This window comes from Sinocyclocheilus rhinocerous, unplaced genomic scaffold (genome assembly GCF_001515625.1).
Source record: "Sinocyclocheilus rhinocerous isolate Xijiao unplaced genomic scaffold, SAMN03320098_v1.1 scaffold24, whole genome shotgun sequence".
NCBI classification, from domain to species: Eukaryota; Metazoa; Chordata; class Actinopteri; order Cypriniformes; family Cyprinidae; genus Sinocyclocheilus; species Sinocyclocheilus rhinocerous.
Window position 1 is genome coordinate 1,749,086 of NW_015647124.1, and position 16,128 is coordinate 1,765,213.

Below are 16,128 nucleotides of genomic sequence, written 5' to 3' on the forward strand. Positions count from 1 at the left end.
TTAGGTATTACATGGAGCGAAGATGAAAACAAAATGCCATCGAATCGTTTCTGAAGACAGTCAGAACCTTCAGAGGTACATTCATATAATTAATTAATTCATATATTCATTTGTATAATGCCCTTAGCACTCTTTTAAAACCTCCCAGCTTTTCCGGGATCATCTCTTCACTGGACTCTGAAGAAGAAGAACGAAGAAACCTGCTTTCACCGTAGAAGTGCCCCGGCAGCGGAAAGATGCTCCTCTTCAGCGCTTCTCCCCTGCGGCCATCCGGCGATTACAAAAAGCTAATTTCCTAGGAGCAAATTTCTGTGGCATTGTTGCAAATGCCGTGCTACGAGTGTGGCTTGTGTCGGGCACCCCTGCATGCCTCAGATGGGCACAGTGAGTGCATGGCTTGCCTGAGCCGCGCCCACGTTACGTTCTGCGCACACTGAGACAGACTGCTTTCACTGCGAGAGCATGAGTCTCGCCCTGCTTCGCTCGCGGATTGCCTTCTTCAATAAAGGCCTTCCATCGGCCCTGGGACTGTGCACCCCTCCAAGCCCTGCAGGACCACCTCGACTCTAGTGGGCAGGGCTTATTCAGCAGCTGGCCAGGCTGCCTCAGTGCTTCACACGATGGTGGTGCTTCAAGTGTTTCAAGCCAAACTCCTCCGTGCAATGGCTTTTAAGGAGCTGATGCTAATGCTTTCAAGGCGGTCTCAGGTCATGCTCCCTCTACAGGATGGCGAGACCTCTTTTATGGGCACATTGCAACCTATGTTCACTCAGGGCAGTTCATGTGCCGGGCAGACTGAACCAAGGAGCAGACATGCTGTCCCGGGGCAATGTATCAATGCAGTGGTTCAGACGATTTGGTCGGTCTTCGAGAGGGCAGACGTCGACCTCTTCGCCTCAGAAGACAACTCTCATTGCCCTACTTATTTCTTCAAGGAGCGAGATGCTCTGGCCCACGATCGGCCCAGCACTCGCCTGTATGCATTTGCTCCGATTGCCTTGCTCTCTCATGTCATCAGGCGAGTTAGGGAAGTCGGATGCTCAGTCCTCCTGGTGGCTGTACTCTGGAGGAACCAGACATGGCTCCCCAAGAGAGAAACTGTTTTGAAAGGGAATGCTTTGGTTACTAACGTAACCTCGGTTCCCTGAGATAACGGGAGTGAGCTGGACTTATATCTCAGGATTTATATCTCGAAATTCTTTTTTTCCCCTTAGAATAGCAAGAAAAAAAGTCAGAATTGTGAGAAAGTAGCAATTGTATTTTTTTTTGAAAATTTTTTTTTATTCTGTGGCAAAAACAAGCTTCCGTAGCATAATGTTCAGAGCATACATGCTATGTACTTCAGAAATAGTAAGAGGAGTATGGTAGTATGCAATTCCGAACATAGTCGATAAAAAAGGCAGACTTCCCCAATAACACTCAAGTGCAAAAAATCATATCCCAATATGCAGATGTCTTTCAGAACAACAGTGTCTTTCTGTTTCTCTTAGGGAAGTTTCCCTGCAAAGTATTTTGTCCAAAATGCAACCCGTGACTCCTGGTGTCTGGATAATAACTACAAGGCTTTCCTTCTGGTGGATGATGGGACCGTAGGACGTAAAGGTGGGGAGGTCAGTTTCAGAGGCCGTCTGGAGGATCACATTTCACGTCAGCGTCCAGGTACAAAATAAAACTGAATGGCACATTTCTCTTCTTAGGAATGGTTTATAAATGTTCATGATACATTTGTGTTTGATAGAATATTATTGATGTAGAGTTGACTTTACATTGCTTGGATTCGTTGCAGTTGTTTCATCGAACAGACTTGTAACAGGCTAACCAGCAAAACCTTGATTTGAACAAGGGAGAGGTTTTTGCCACCTAATGGTCATTTTGAGCTATTGCAAGAGAGTACAAATCTTTTAGTATAAAGAAATTTGGTATACATTTTAGTATAAAGGCAGTGTCCACAGAAGGGAATGTGATGAGAGAATTTGGCAAAGTTTGACAATAATATGAGTATATTACTGAAACTTTAACGTTATATTAACTGAAATTATATTAACAATATCAATCAAATTCATTAGTAATGTTTAATATGTTTAAACATATTATGTGTTTAATATAATGTTTTATGTATTTTATTGTAAGATCTGTTTCATTATAGCAACAAGGATTTCATACTGACTGATATGCAATTGCTTAAATGCATCATCTCATATGCAGGCAGTGCAAGCATTGAGATTCCTGTTCTGAATATGCTGATATCTGGAGAAACTTCCATGGTGGAGGTGAGGAGATTAGTTTTATTAAACACAAAACTTCCACTGTAATTTAGATGTAAGTGACTTTTTTTTCCTTCAGTTGAACAGTAAAGAAGATTTTTAGCAGAAACCACGGTTCTTGGTAATTTATAAAAAGCAAGTCAATGGCTACCAGCACTTGAGAGTAAAAAAAAAAGCATATACAGGAAAAACAAAATTAATACCTTGAATCCTGATGATATATTGATGTGTTATGAAGCTAAACGATAGGTCTGTGCAACAAACTGAACATTATTTACAACATTATTACCTGTAATCTAGAGCCACAGGCACACGGTCTGGAGTGATACCCAGTTCGCAAATGAATCATTCTTTTGAACTGGTTCTTTTAAATGAACTGGATGAACCAGTTCATCAAATCAGAATGAATAATCTGAAACATTTCTTGGCTTGACCAGCATAGATCTACAAGTTAAAAGGGACATAACACGCACAGTTTCTGCCAATCTCATGTTAATCTTGGGTACCTATAGAGTAGAACTGCATCCTTCATATCTCCAAAGAGTCTTTAGTTTTATCAGATTTATAAAAGAGAGATACAGCTGTACCACTTCTCTCTGAAAACAGTCAAGCTCCTGGATGCGTGCCGTGGGCGGAGCTAAAGAGTCAAGAGCCTGCAAAGCTTTTGCGTAGCTATCGTCTGCAAGCTGTGACATCAACATAAATAAAACAGGAACAAAAACTTTATTGACTTAAATTTTATTTAATTTGTTTATAAAACATTCGTTTCACATAAAAAAACATCATCGTTTCACATCATTGAGTACTTTAATATAATTGCGTATACGTGATGTCAATGTGTGGTTACGTAAACAAACTGGTAAATCAGTTATTTGAACCAATTCATTGAAACAAACTTTGTTGTTTCAATGAAACCAATTCATTTTCAACTTTTACATGCAGCGCCACTCGCATTGTGAGCTTTTGTTTACTGTAGCAAGTTGACATGGCAACTATTTTATTTGACGGCAACATGGCATTCTGTGCGGCGCTGCAGTTTTTTTTTTTTTTTTACCATTCCTGCGTGCTGCATCTCATGTTTTTTGACGTAGAGATGCATTCTGTGTGAACGGCCCTTTACCATGTCTCTTCATCTCAGGCATTAGATACCTCTCTGATGAATTCAATGCCCTGGTTGGTCCTGGCTGGTTCGGGTGGGCTTGCCAATCTTGTGAGTGACATCGTGGAGAACGTGCAGTCTGCTTCAGTGCCTGTACTTGGAGCAGAGAAGGAGGAAGGCACTCCCAACGTGGAGCTTAGAGAACGAATAGCCACGAAAGTAAAAAAATACTTTCCTTCAGAGCGAGACATGGACAAGCTTGTTGACAAGGTGAACGTCACACTCTTTACTTAATCATATAACATCATCAAAGTGGGCTATTTTGTGTCAGAACTTCAGAAACCTCCCCAGCTCAAATTTTTTATTTTTTAAAGCATTTTTCTGAAGAAAGACAAACATAAATAATGATGAAAGCCAGAATATTATTGTCATGGCTTAGAATTTACTGAGTATTCCACTATTTTGAAAAGGGGTGTCAAAATGACAATTTTCACCTGATATTTAGAGCCACATTACAGGGGTAGGTCTACTGGTAAAATTTGACTTTAGCAATTTTTGTTGCAATAAATGCCAATGATGACAGTTAAAAAATTTTACAACATTCAACGTTTTCTTTCCTTCGGACATCTCTCTTTTAAAAAAAGTAACATCTGTATTCAAAGTGACCAACATTTGATTTTTGTTTGCTGAAAATGTGAACAATTTAACAATTTACTCATTGAGCCACATTGAGATCCCTATATTTCTAGGACTGAACCACATACAGGCCTTAAAATGAAGATAACCAAAAGAAACAGTTGTTAAGAACTGAAATCTAAAAGAATATTGAGATATCTTAGGCTACGTTTACACGACAACGGTGTAGTCAAAAACGGAAAAGTTTTTCCCTTGCGTTTTTAAAAAGTTTCATGTATACACGACAACGTTTTCAAAACGATTCGCATTTACGCCGGTTTACACATATTCGCGAAAACGGTCAAAAACGCTGTATTACGTATGCCAGGCCAGTAGTTGGCGCGGTCACCTTGTTAGTAAACAGTACTTGGTGGATTGGCAAACCAACGTTAAAGGTGCATGTCCGCCACCTACTGGTCTGGAGTGTGAAACGTACACGGTTCAGCTATGAATTATTCAACTATTATAGATAAATAATAAAAAAAAAAAAATTATTATAATAATAATAAAATGTAAATAAATACAAAATTCCAAACTTTAAATTCTTTCCATTAATCTTGTCTTTTTTAAATACTTAAACAATTCTCCATATATTCTTGATTGCATTACCCCATAACCTAATAGTGTCTTTAGAGATATACTATTAATTCCCATCAGTTCCAGTTCTTGGAACATCTGATGTCTTTCCCTTTCATACGCTATACATATTAAAAGAACTGACTTATTTATTTTTTCTTGTTGATTGGCTGGTTCCTGAAAGGTTTTAAGCATCTATCAGAAAAAAGACCTCATCTCCATTTATCACGCAGAAGGAGCGGATGATTTCGACACTGTGATGCTTAAAGTGCTCGTGCAAGGTAAACTTAAACTGGTTATTGCAGTGTTTGTACCTCACTTCCACTTCTAACTCCTGTCTACAGTGGACTTTGGTGTTTATACATGTCATATCTTTTAATGTATATCATTTTGCTGTGTGTTAGCGAGTAAACAGCGGGTTTCAGTGTCTACTAATCCCTATGTTGATGAGTTGAAGCTGGCTGTAACCTGGAACAGAGTGGACATTGCCAAGAGTGAACTCTTCAATGGAAACATTGACTGGAAGGTACAGTAGCGAATTGTAAGAAATATTAGCTTTTGAACTAGGGCAAGTTGTTGAGTGCTACTGTAGTTTAAACAGCAGTGCATGGCAATAAAAAAGCCAAGGTCTTGGGATTGATTCCCAGGAAATGCATGAATTGATTAAATGTATACACTGAATGAAGAGTCGCTTTGGATAAAAGCATCTGCCAAATGCATAAACTGAAAATGACATTCACATAAATGAAGGAATATCATTTTTATGTACACTAATGTTCAGAAGGTTGGGGCCCATAAGAAAGAAATGAATACATTTATTCAGCAAGGATGCAATAAATTGATCAAAAGTGGCAGTAAAGGCATTTATATTGTTACAAAACATTTCAATTTAAATTGAATGCTGTTCTTTTGAACCTTCTATTTATCAAAGAATCCTGAAACCATGTATCACGGTTTCCACCAAAATATTAAGCAGCACAAATGTTTTCAACATTGATAAATGTTTCTTGAGCAGTAAATCAGCATATTAGAATGATTTCTGATGGATCATGTGACACTGAAGACTGGAGTAATGATGCTGAAAATTCAGCTTTGCCTCACAGGAATAAATTACATTTTAAAATATATTCAAATAGAAAACCATTATTTTAAAATGTAGTGACATTTCACAATATTACTGTTTTACTCTATTTCTGATCAAATAAATGCAGCCTTGGTGAGCAGAAGAGACTTCTTTCAAAATGTGAACAACGGCTCTGTGTAGTTAATGCTGCTCAATGTGAAAGCACGCACGTGATGGAGATTTACCGCTGATTAAAGAACCGGCTTTACTGACAAGATGCGCGTTAAATATCGCATGCGATTTATCGTGCAGCCCTAGTAGTGTGTCTTTTGAGACGTTATGGTACTATTAAACTTACTTTAACTAACTCACCAAGTCATCCCATATTTCTCCGAAGTTCAGACAGGTCAATACATTTGAGCACAGGAATTTATGGCCACTCAAAAAAAACAACAACCTTGTATTCATATTTAAATGTACATGAACTACTAATCTGTTATGCATTATGTATTGTGAATGATTAAAGTTGTTATATTTTGGCACACGCAGTATGAAGATCTAGAAGATTCCATGACTGATGCCCTGATGAACAATAAACCCCAGTTTGTGCGTCTCTTCATTGACAATGGTCTGAACATTTTGGACTACCTGTCTTACGGCCGACTGGAGGATCTTTACAACTCCATCTCTGACACCTCTCTGGCCGGCACTCTCCTGCAGCATCTCCTTGACGAGCGCAAGAACGAGTCTAGTGGTCAGACATGTCGCGTCAGCGTTTATGAGGTGAGATCTGGAAATTGACAAATATTGCAAGATTAATTAGTCTGTCACCAATTCATAGTAACACCCACCTTATTTTCTTCAGCCAAAGTGATATTAAGGCTTTAGAAGAAATCATTCCAGGATTTTTCTCCATCTAATGACACCATTTTGACAGTCAAAAATCCACAGACAGCTTTAAAGTAATCCAGCTTGGAGAAATGATCAGTAATGTTCAGAACAAAAATTAAAAATTATATACTTTTTAACTACAAATGCTTGCCTTGGTCCAGCTCGGTTTAGTTCACACCCAGAAGGTTGTTTGGAAGGTCACGCAAGAGGCGGCAAGAACTGTGAAGAAGGGCACCTGTCTAAAAGTTGCTATATATTAGTATTTGTGTCAATTTAATGATTGGTCTGTGTATTCTGGCTCTTGAGGCTTGTTCCACAACGGTCAGCCCCCTCTATCAAAGTTCTTCATCCTTGTACTCGGGTTCAAAGAAGTAGTTTTGGGTGAAAAACTCCATCTCTTTTCCTCCAACTTCAAAATCATTCCACAAAGATGCTTTGGACTGTTTTACAGTGTGAAGGGCGCTTAATATTTAGTATTTGCAAGTTCCTCTTGTCAACAATGGAGCGCTTTTTGCCACCTCATGCATGAACTTCCTAACGTGTATACATCATGCAAGAGGTCGCGAACTAAACCTAGCTGAACCAAAGCGAACATTTCTAGATAAAAAAGTATATACTTTTAAAAAAAATTCTGCATATGACATCGTTTCACTAAAGAAGACCCTTATTTGTCAGGTTGGGTTATGTGGATTACTCTGAAGCTGCCTAAATATGGATTTTGGAGTGTCAAAAATGGACTACGTTAAGCTCCGTATGCTTGCGTACGATGGAGAAAAAGTATGTTTTCCTCCAAAACATTAATTTTCTCTTCGGCTGAAGAAAGAAAGTCATGTACGTCTTGGATGACCTGGGGGTGAGTAAATAATCAAGAAATTTTCATTTGAACGATTCCTTTAAGAATATTCTTAACATGCCGTTTAGTGCATTCATATGTTCATATTCTGAGCTCATCATCATGCTTGTCTGTTTATCATATACATCATCAATAAGGTGTATTCTGAATTTTATATTACGCACGTTTTAAAGGCAGGGTATGTGATTTTTCAAAAACGCTTTAGAAAACTGATTCGGGCCGAATCGCAAAACAAACTTGTAGCCAATCAGCAATAAGGGGCGTGTCTACTCGTGATGTGGAGGAGAGAGCTTTCAGCGCATGGGACGGACATTAGCCGAGCCGAGCGACAGAAAGATAAGAGATGGCGGATAAAAAAACAAAAGAGGAAACCGTCTGCGGAACGATAAGGCAAGAAGTAGGACCCGTGTAAATATCGGATCAGCTTTCCAGCGCTGGAGAGAACTCAAGGAGCGGAGGCCTGCGATCGGACGCCGAGGTTGCTTTGTTTCTTCTCAATAGGTGAGTAACACCGTGTCTACAACAGCTAAAGTCTGCCTACACTGGACGCGATCAAACAACATTGTCAGCACGTCATAAATAGAACCCGGCAGCAGCTTTCTGTCGGGGATTTGTTGCGCCGCGCCGCTCACGTCCGTAGACACGGTGTAACATTGGTTTTGCTTTGTTTCACAGAACCAATCGTTGCCTGGGTTGCGTACGTATATATGTGGGGCGGAGCTATCAAAATAGGGGCAAGACCCTTTTGGGGTAGGGGCGTGTTTGTTTTGGTGATTTCAAATATAAACATTGGCTACCAGAAATCACTTACTCTGCCTTTAAGTGATTATAATGCAATGGAACGCAAGTGCTCAAAACTTCACATATCTTTGCTTTTCACCTTTTGAGAGATGATCTAAATATCCGTGGCTTATAGCAGATGGAAAATTGACTGAAGAGCTGCAGTTCTATGGATGTTTTGCACACAAGTCATGTGACTGAAAACAATGCATGAATATGTGCTTTTGTGAATGTCACTGATTTCTCATCCTACTGTAGGTGTGTCAGCTGCTGGAGGATCTATTGGGAGAGGTATGCCAGCCCTTCTATAGGTCTGTGCTCAAAGTGGACGCAGCATCTACCAGAAGAAAAGCTCTGAAGGTACCAGACCTCACTTTAGTTCTGTCTAATCTGAAAATTCATGCTTTGCATTGTCTGCTCAGTATCTAAAAATAGAATGTTGTTGTCTTTGAATACCACCCTTCAGAAAGTATGTGCGGTCCTAAAGGAGGATTGCAGGTATCGGAAAGTCATGTGTAAGCACCCGTGGTTATGTCTCTTCCTCTGGGCGGTGCTGCAGAACCATAGTGAGATGGCGATCTTCTGCTGGGAAATGGTAACATGCTTCTGATGAGTTGCTGTAGGGATGCACTATATATCGGTTATGGGCTGATTTTAGAGATATTATATTGTATCATTATGGAGCGGTATTGGATATTTATTTGATCATACTAATTTCCCCTGTTTTTAAATTTAGGCTACATTTGAACACTTGCTTAAAGTTAATAAATACATATTAGTATTAGTTCAAATAAATACAAATCATTTATTAACTGTATAAAGTAAATAAATATACATTTTCCATTCGTACATTACGGCTTTGTCATTGTCTATATCATCGCAAAATGTAAACTGTAAAATCGCACAGCTCTATTTATAAAGTTGGATATGTATTATATCCAACTTTATCCACATACATAGTTTACTCATGTAAAGTGATATGTGCTGTATAACAAATCTCAACTGCTTGATTTTTTAAAATTGTTTTAAAATGAAACTTCTATCGCCTAACTCGTTATATAAAGTTAGATACATATGTATGTACACCTTCATCTGCATATATACAGTACACTTAAATTATGCATCAAGTTATATATATATTATATAACAAATCTCAACTGCTTGTATCATCGCAAAATGTAACTATATAATTACCCAGCTCTAATCGGCTAAATACGATTAAAAAGCATGAAGATGTTAAGATATTATAACTATTAACATCATATGATTTTCTATAAAGCTGCTTTGAAACAATGCGTATTATCAAAAGTGTCATACAAATAAATTTGACTTGACGTTATAATGTTAATGCAAAAATTCACTTTTAGCAATTAAAATGAATAATTTAATTTTTTTGTGTTTTATTTTCAACTTAATAGTAAATCATTCAAATACATATATATATATTAAAGACAAGAGCATTTATTTAAAATAGAAATCTTTTCTAACAACATACACTACAGTTCAAAAGTTTGGGGTCAGTACATTTTTATTTTCTTTTTTTGAAAGAAATTGAAACTTTTATTCAGCAAAGATGTGTTAAATTGTTAAGAAGTGATAGCAAAGATTTATATTGTTAGAAGCAACCCATAAATACATTATAAAATAAAGGTTCTTTATTGGCATATATGGTTTCGTTAAGAGCATTTAACATCCATGGAACCGTTCCATTGTGCAAAATGTTTTTGTTTTTTTAGTGGAAAAAGGTTCCTTAGATTTTTTAAATGTTCTTCCCGCTAAAGAAACAAACAAAAAAAGTTTCTACTGTAAAAACAAACCTTTATTATTACATTTTTATTAAAATTGTATTGTGATATTTAGATAATCTGTTCTGAGATGGAAATATTCCTGCAGCATCATCCTCATCTGTGCCGCTCTTCTCTCTCAGTGCGGTGAGTCGGTTCTGACGGCTCTGGGAGGATGTAAACTATTGAGGGAGTTGTCTAAACTGGAGATTGAGACAGAAGTTAAGCTATCCATGAAGGAGTTGGCCATGAAGTTTGAGTGTATGGCTCATGGTAGGATGTCCTTGCTTTTGGAATCTTATAAAACCAGTGATAAAAAAAGTTTAAGCTTCTATCCACTAACTGTTTTGACAGATGTGTTTAGCACATGCTACCAAACCAAAGCAGGTTATTCCTATAAGCTACTGATCCGCAAGTCTCATCTTTGGGGTGACGCCACCTGTCTGAAGATGGCCATGGCTGCTGACGCCCGTTTTTTCTTCAGCCACGATGGAGTACAGGTCTGTCGGCATGCAGATAGACTTTTCTTTTGAAATAAGGTGAGTGTTTTTCTTATATGGTCTCTTTTTTTTTTTTTTTAGTCCCTGCTGTCTCAGATCTGGTGGGGTGACATGGAAAGAGGAACTGAGCTGTGGAAGCTCGTGTTGACAATGATCATTCCTCCTCTCCTCTACACCAACCTCATTGATTTCAAGTCAGTACATCAGCGATGCAAATTTCCTCGCATCTTTCCTCACATTATCACTATGCTGCACTTCCTTTATTTTTTTGCATTTACTATAATGTCCTGTTTAACCCTGTGAAGACTGACATGAAATAATCGATTTTTTTTAAATGGAAGAGTTTATTGAAAAACTCTTAGACATTAAAGAAAATAGAAAATTAACTGGATGCTTAATAGGGTGGAAATAAAGAGATAAAATTAACTTATTGAGCGGTAACTTACCTTTTAAAACCATATTTAAAAACTTTGTATCATCATACCAATTTGGTTAATTTTATTTGACAGGATAGAAGATACAAACCAACTAATGCCACAAATCATAACAGAATTTTTAAAATCCATTGCTAATATTTGCGCAAATTTGACCCAAATAGAACCGGAGTACAAACTTTTTGACATTCCAAAAATATAAACAAATATAAAGTTTTACTTATTTTTGTTATATTGTGTGGAAACCAAAGGCATTTTGAACAAACATAAGATTCTTTTTTTTTTTTTTTTTTTTGTAAGTTGTTAACACTCATCTGTGTCAAATATTACAGTAAGGGTTAAATTAGATTTTTAATTACAAAAAAATAAAATAAAATAAGCAACACGTGTCCAATGAAAATGTCTTAAATTTCCAGTTCTTCATGTTAAAAGTTAATGCTTCACCCAGTGATGGGATGTGATTTAGGGTTGTAACGGTGAGGAAATTTTCCCACCGGTTAATCGATGTGTGACAACACTGGTAATACCGGTATCACCGCGGGGGCGGGGGCGTTCCCTCTTTTCCTCGCTTTCCTTAGCTTTTAAATAGCTTGTAAAAGCGGCGTGCGCATTTTACTTACACTTTCAAATAGCGACAATTCGGAGTAAAGCAATTGTTCGTTTTTAGTTTGTTTGAATTTTCCCTCTTTTCCTCGCTTTCCTTCGCTTTTAAATAGCTTAAAAGCGCCGTGCGCATTTTACTTTCACTTTCGAATTAGCGGTTTAAATAGCTTGTAAAAGCGGCGTGTGCATTTTACTTACACTTTCAAATAGCGACAATTCGGAGTAAAGCAATTGTTAGTTTTTAGTTTGTTTGAATTTTCCCTCTTTTCCTCGCTTTCCTTCGCTTTTAAATAGCTCGGCTTAACACCGGTATCACCGTCAGCACCGTCTATCGCGGCAAGCCTAATGTGATTGTGAGTTAACATTTTATCCAGTATGCTACAAGTTGAAAATGTACTGCATAGTAAGAATGATTAAGTAATCTTCCTCACAGGAAAGCAGAGAATACAGAAGAGTCAGTGATGGCACCTCCATCCTCAGCAACAGACTGTCATTACGGAGAGACTGTCTTCTCCTTCGCTGACATCAAGCACCAGTAAATTAGGTTTTATTTGATACATCATGCATGAATATAAGATCTCTGTAGACAAACTTGTCTTTATCTATTATCTTCTTACGATACTTCGCAGTGAAGGCGATCACGAGGACTCAAATAACATCAGACGACTGACAAAAGGTCTGACTGTTGATTTTTAAACCCACCGGAATTTCATTAATGATTTTTTTGGTCCTTTACCTTGATCGGGTTGACTGGAATCTGTCTTTGTTATTGCCTTGCCATGTTTACTCCTTCCTGTAAGCAGGTACTGCTATAAATTCCCAATCCAAGAAGTGGCCCTTTTGGGTTTCCCGCTGGAAGCAGTACTGGTACGCCCCCGTCTCTTCATTCATCGGCAACCTTGTGATGTACTTCGTCTTCCTGTTTCTGTACGCCTATGTGCTATTGGTCGACTTCAAGCAGCCTCCCCCCGAAGGCCCTGCCGTTTCTGAGTATGTGCTGTATTTCTGGGTGTTCACGATCGTGTGCGAGGAGATTCGAGAGGTAGGTGCTGCATTTCTTTGCTTGTACAATAAATCATATAATGATTAATCCATCCATTTCTTCCACTCTGTTCTCTTTCACTCCCAGACATTCATTGTGGGCAGTAAGACGTTTTCTCAGAGGTTGATGCTATATGTTCAAGATGTGTGGAATAAGTTTGATGTCCTTGCCATCTCCCTCTTCATCGCTGGTTTGTGCTGCAGGTAATGCTTGACAGCCCTGTATGTTTCCACAAAAGTATTTAGCAACTCTTTTCAACATTGGTAATAATAAGAAATGTTTTCTGAGCAGCAAATCAGCATATTAGAATGATTTCTGAAGGATCATGTGACACTGAAGACTGGAGTAATGATGCTGAAAATTCAGCTTTACATCACAGGAAAATTTTTTAATATATTTTAATAGAAAACAGTTACTTTAAATTCTAATATTAGTTCAAAATATTACTGTTTTTACTGTATTTTTGATCAAATAAATGCTATAATGTATAACCAAATAAATAAGAAACATAGAACGTTTTTTAGCCAAACGAGTAAGAAAGCTTGGAGGCACGGCATACACCTTGATGTCAAATAAAATAAATAAATGACACAAAGTTTAAATAAAGTAAAAATCAGCAAACAAAGTGGAACCAATTAAATAATAAACGAATGTTTAAAAAAACTTCCAAAATCACCTTAGATAAACTGTATGTTTCCACAAAAGTATTTAGCAACTCTTTTCAACATTGGTAATAATAAGAAATGTTTTCTGAGCAGCAAATCAGCATATTAGAATGATTTCTGAAGGATCATGTGACACTGAAGACTGGAGTAATGATGCTGAAAATTCAGCTTTACATCACAGGAAAATTTTTTAATATATTTTAATAGAAAACAGTTACTTTAAATTCTAATATTAGTTCAAAATATTACTGTTTTTACTGTATTTTTCATTAAATAAATGCAGCCTTGGTGAGCGTAAGGGTTCTAATAACAGGCTGAGGTGTCACAACTTAGCAGTTAGCATTTACTAAATATTCATCATACCCTAGTGGTGTGCATTCTACTATATTTTTGTGTAATCATCTGTGTGTGTGTGTACTTTTGTGTCTGTCTCAGGATGTTCAGTTGGTCTTTCAACATGGGACGTGGTATACTGTGTGTGGACTACATGGTCTTCACGCTGCGACTCATTCACATTTTCGCAATTCACAGACAGCTGGGTCCCAAAATAATCATACTTGGCAAAATGGTGAGACAATCAGAGAGATTCAGTGCAAATGAAGCTCTATAGATGGCATCCAGCAATCAGTATGCACGCAATGCACTGCCATAAAACCAAGACCTTTCCAAGCAACCGTCCTAAAAAACATAGATTCATCTCATGCTTTTAAAAGCACTTCAAGCCTAAAAGACTTGTAAACCACTAAAAGCCCATTGAGTGTCAATCATTTTACAGATATAAAAAAGATTAAATGATCAAATTTTCGGATTTCACGACACATTTCACAACATTTTAGGATTTCATCAATATTTCACAAGCAGCTGGAGACCTTTCACATCTCACTTCTCTTTCTGTTTCATACGAATGAACCACAGATAAAGGATGCGTTCTTCTTCTTATTCTTCCTGGCGGTGTGGCTGAGTGCGTATGGAGTGGCCAATCAAGCTCTACTATACCAATACGACCCAAGCCCTGATAGAGCGTTTCGACGAGTCTTGTACAGACCATATTTGCATATATTTGGACAGATTCCTGTGGAAGAAATAGACAGTATGGACACATGATTTACACATAAAAGAAATAGTTCACCTAAAAAGGAAACTTTGCTGAAAATGTTCTCACCCTCAGGCCATCCAAAATGATAGATGAGCTTGTTTCTTTATCAGAATAGATTTGGAGAAATGTAGCATTGCATCACTTGTTCACCAAAGGATCCTCTGCAGTGAATGGGTGCCGTCAGAATGAGAGTCCAAACAGCTGATAAAAACATCACAATAATCCACAAGTAATCCACACCACTCACCAGTCAATCAATGAATGTCTTGTGAAGCGAAAATATGCATGTTTGAAAGAAACAAATCCATCATTAGGGTGTTTTACCTTTAAATCATAGTTCATATTAACGATTCTTCCAGTGAAAAAGTCCACCCTTTTGTCCTCTCACATCAAAATCCACTGACATATTTGTGTGTTAGGACTGTTTTTGCTTGTAAACGATGCTTTATTTGTGCATATTTCTCTCCTGATTCGGACAAGACAACTTTTTCACTGGAGAAAGCAATATTATAGATTATTTTGACCAGGAGCAAAGGTTTGAAGTTAAAACATCTTAATGATGGATTTATTTATAATAAACACACAGCTTTTCGCTTCAAAAGTCATTAATTTATGGACTGGAGTGGTGTGGATTACTTGTGGATTATTGTGATGTTTTTATCAGCTGTTTGGACTCTCATTCTGACGGCACCCATTCACTGCAGAGGATCCATTGGTGAGCAAGTGATGCAATGCAAAGTTTCTCCAAATCTTTTCTAATGATGAAACACTCATCTAACATCTTGGATGGCCTGAGGGTGTGTACATTTTCAGCAAATATTCATTATTGGGTGAACAGTTCCTTTAACTTGAAAACGAATAATATTTTACAACTTTTTGTTATCACTCACTAACTATATTGTGTCTGTGTGTGTGTTAAGCTGGGAAGTATTGGGATAGAGACTGCACAGATAATCTGACACTGATTAATGAAGGGAAAGAGCCATGTAGAGACACTAGCCACAACTGGCTTGTGGTCATTTTGCTGGTCATCTTCTTACTAGTCACCAACATCCTACTAGTCAACCTGCTCATCGCCACATTCAGGTATTTGTTTGTCTATTCATCCATCTGCTGTATATGTGCATCAAATTATTCATCCATCTATGTATTTCTCTTCTTGTTGTGTCTGTTTCTGCAGCTATACCTTCTCTAAGGTTCAAGAGCGCAGCGACACATACTGGAAGTTTCAGCGGTACAATCTGATAGTGGAGTATCATTCACGTCCAACTCTTGCTCCACCCTTTATCATCCTATCCCACATCAACCTCTTAATCAAAAGAAACTTGCGCAAAGTGCCATCCACCAAAATCCACCGATTTGGTAAAGTTAGAAAATGATTACAGTTCAGCAAGCTGATTTGTTGAAGATGAAATGTGATGTAAAGTAACAAATTGTGTGCATTTCCCTTTTATAATAGCGGTGGAGTTGAAGGGTAGAGATGCTAACAAGCTGGTGAAATGGGAGACCTTGCAGAAGGAGAACTTTCTGGCTCTCGAGAACAAAAAACGAAGAGGGACAGACTCAGAGAGGCTAAAACGCATGACTGCTAAGTGAGTCAAACTTTCATGAAAAATAAAATTTTCCTTCTGAAATAAGAATTTATCGTCTTACTTAGACATACTGTTACAACATTCCCGCAATATATGTATATGTATATATATATATATATATACAGTGGGTACGGAAAGTATTCAGACCCCCTTAAATTTTTCACTCTTTGTTATATTGCAGCCATTTGCTAAAATCATTTAAGTTAATTTT

The 16,128-nt window shown here is 37.6% G+C and overlaps 1 protein-coding gene across 1 annotated transcript in view; it reads left to right on the forward strand.

The window, feature by feature from the left end:
- Positions 1-15,921, forward strand: part of LOC107708888 (transient receptor potential cation channel subfamily M member 4-like) — a 20,255-nt gene extending 4,334 nt beyond the window's left edge. The window contains exons 5-24 of the mRNA XM_016513252.1: positions 1,491-1,659; positions 2,206-2,270; positions 3,403-3,633; positions 4,799-4,895; positions 5,019-5,140; positions 6,227-6,460; positions 8,460-8,561; positions 8,668-8,796; positions 10,129-10,258; positions 10,340-10,485; positions 10,567-10,679; positions 11,956-12,057; positions 12,152-12,198; positions 12,326-12,564; positions 12,652-12,767; positions 13,665-13,797; positions 14,145-14,319; positions 15,246-15,411; positions 15,506-15,687; positions 15,785-15,921. Coding sequence (XP_016368738.1) covers positions 1,491-1,659; positions 2,206-2,270; positions 3,403-3,633; positions 4,799-4,895; positions 5,019-5,140; positions 6,227-6,460; positions 8,460-8,561; positions 8,668-8,796; positions 10,129-10,258; positions 10,340-10,485; positions 10,567-10,679; positions 11,956-12,057; positions 12,152-12,198; positions 12,326-12,564; positions 12,652-12,767; positions 13,665-13,797; positions 14,145-14,319; positions 15,246-15,411; positions 15,506-15,687; positions 15,785-15,921 — 2,835 coding nt within the window. The remainder of the gene's footprint in view (positions 1-1,490; positions 1,660-2,205; positions 2,271-3,402; positions 3,634-4,798; positions 4,896-5,018; positions 5,141-6,226; positions 6,461-8,459; positions 8,562-8,667; positions 8,797-10,128; positions 10,259-10,339; positions 10,486-10,566; positions 10,680-11,955; positions 12,058-12,151; positions 12,199-12,325; positions 12,565-12,651; positions 12,768-13,664; positions 13,798-14,144; positions 14,320-15,245; positions 15,412-15,505; positions 15,688-15,784) is intronic.
- Positions 15,922-16,128: the final 207 nt, after the last annotated feature.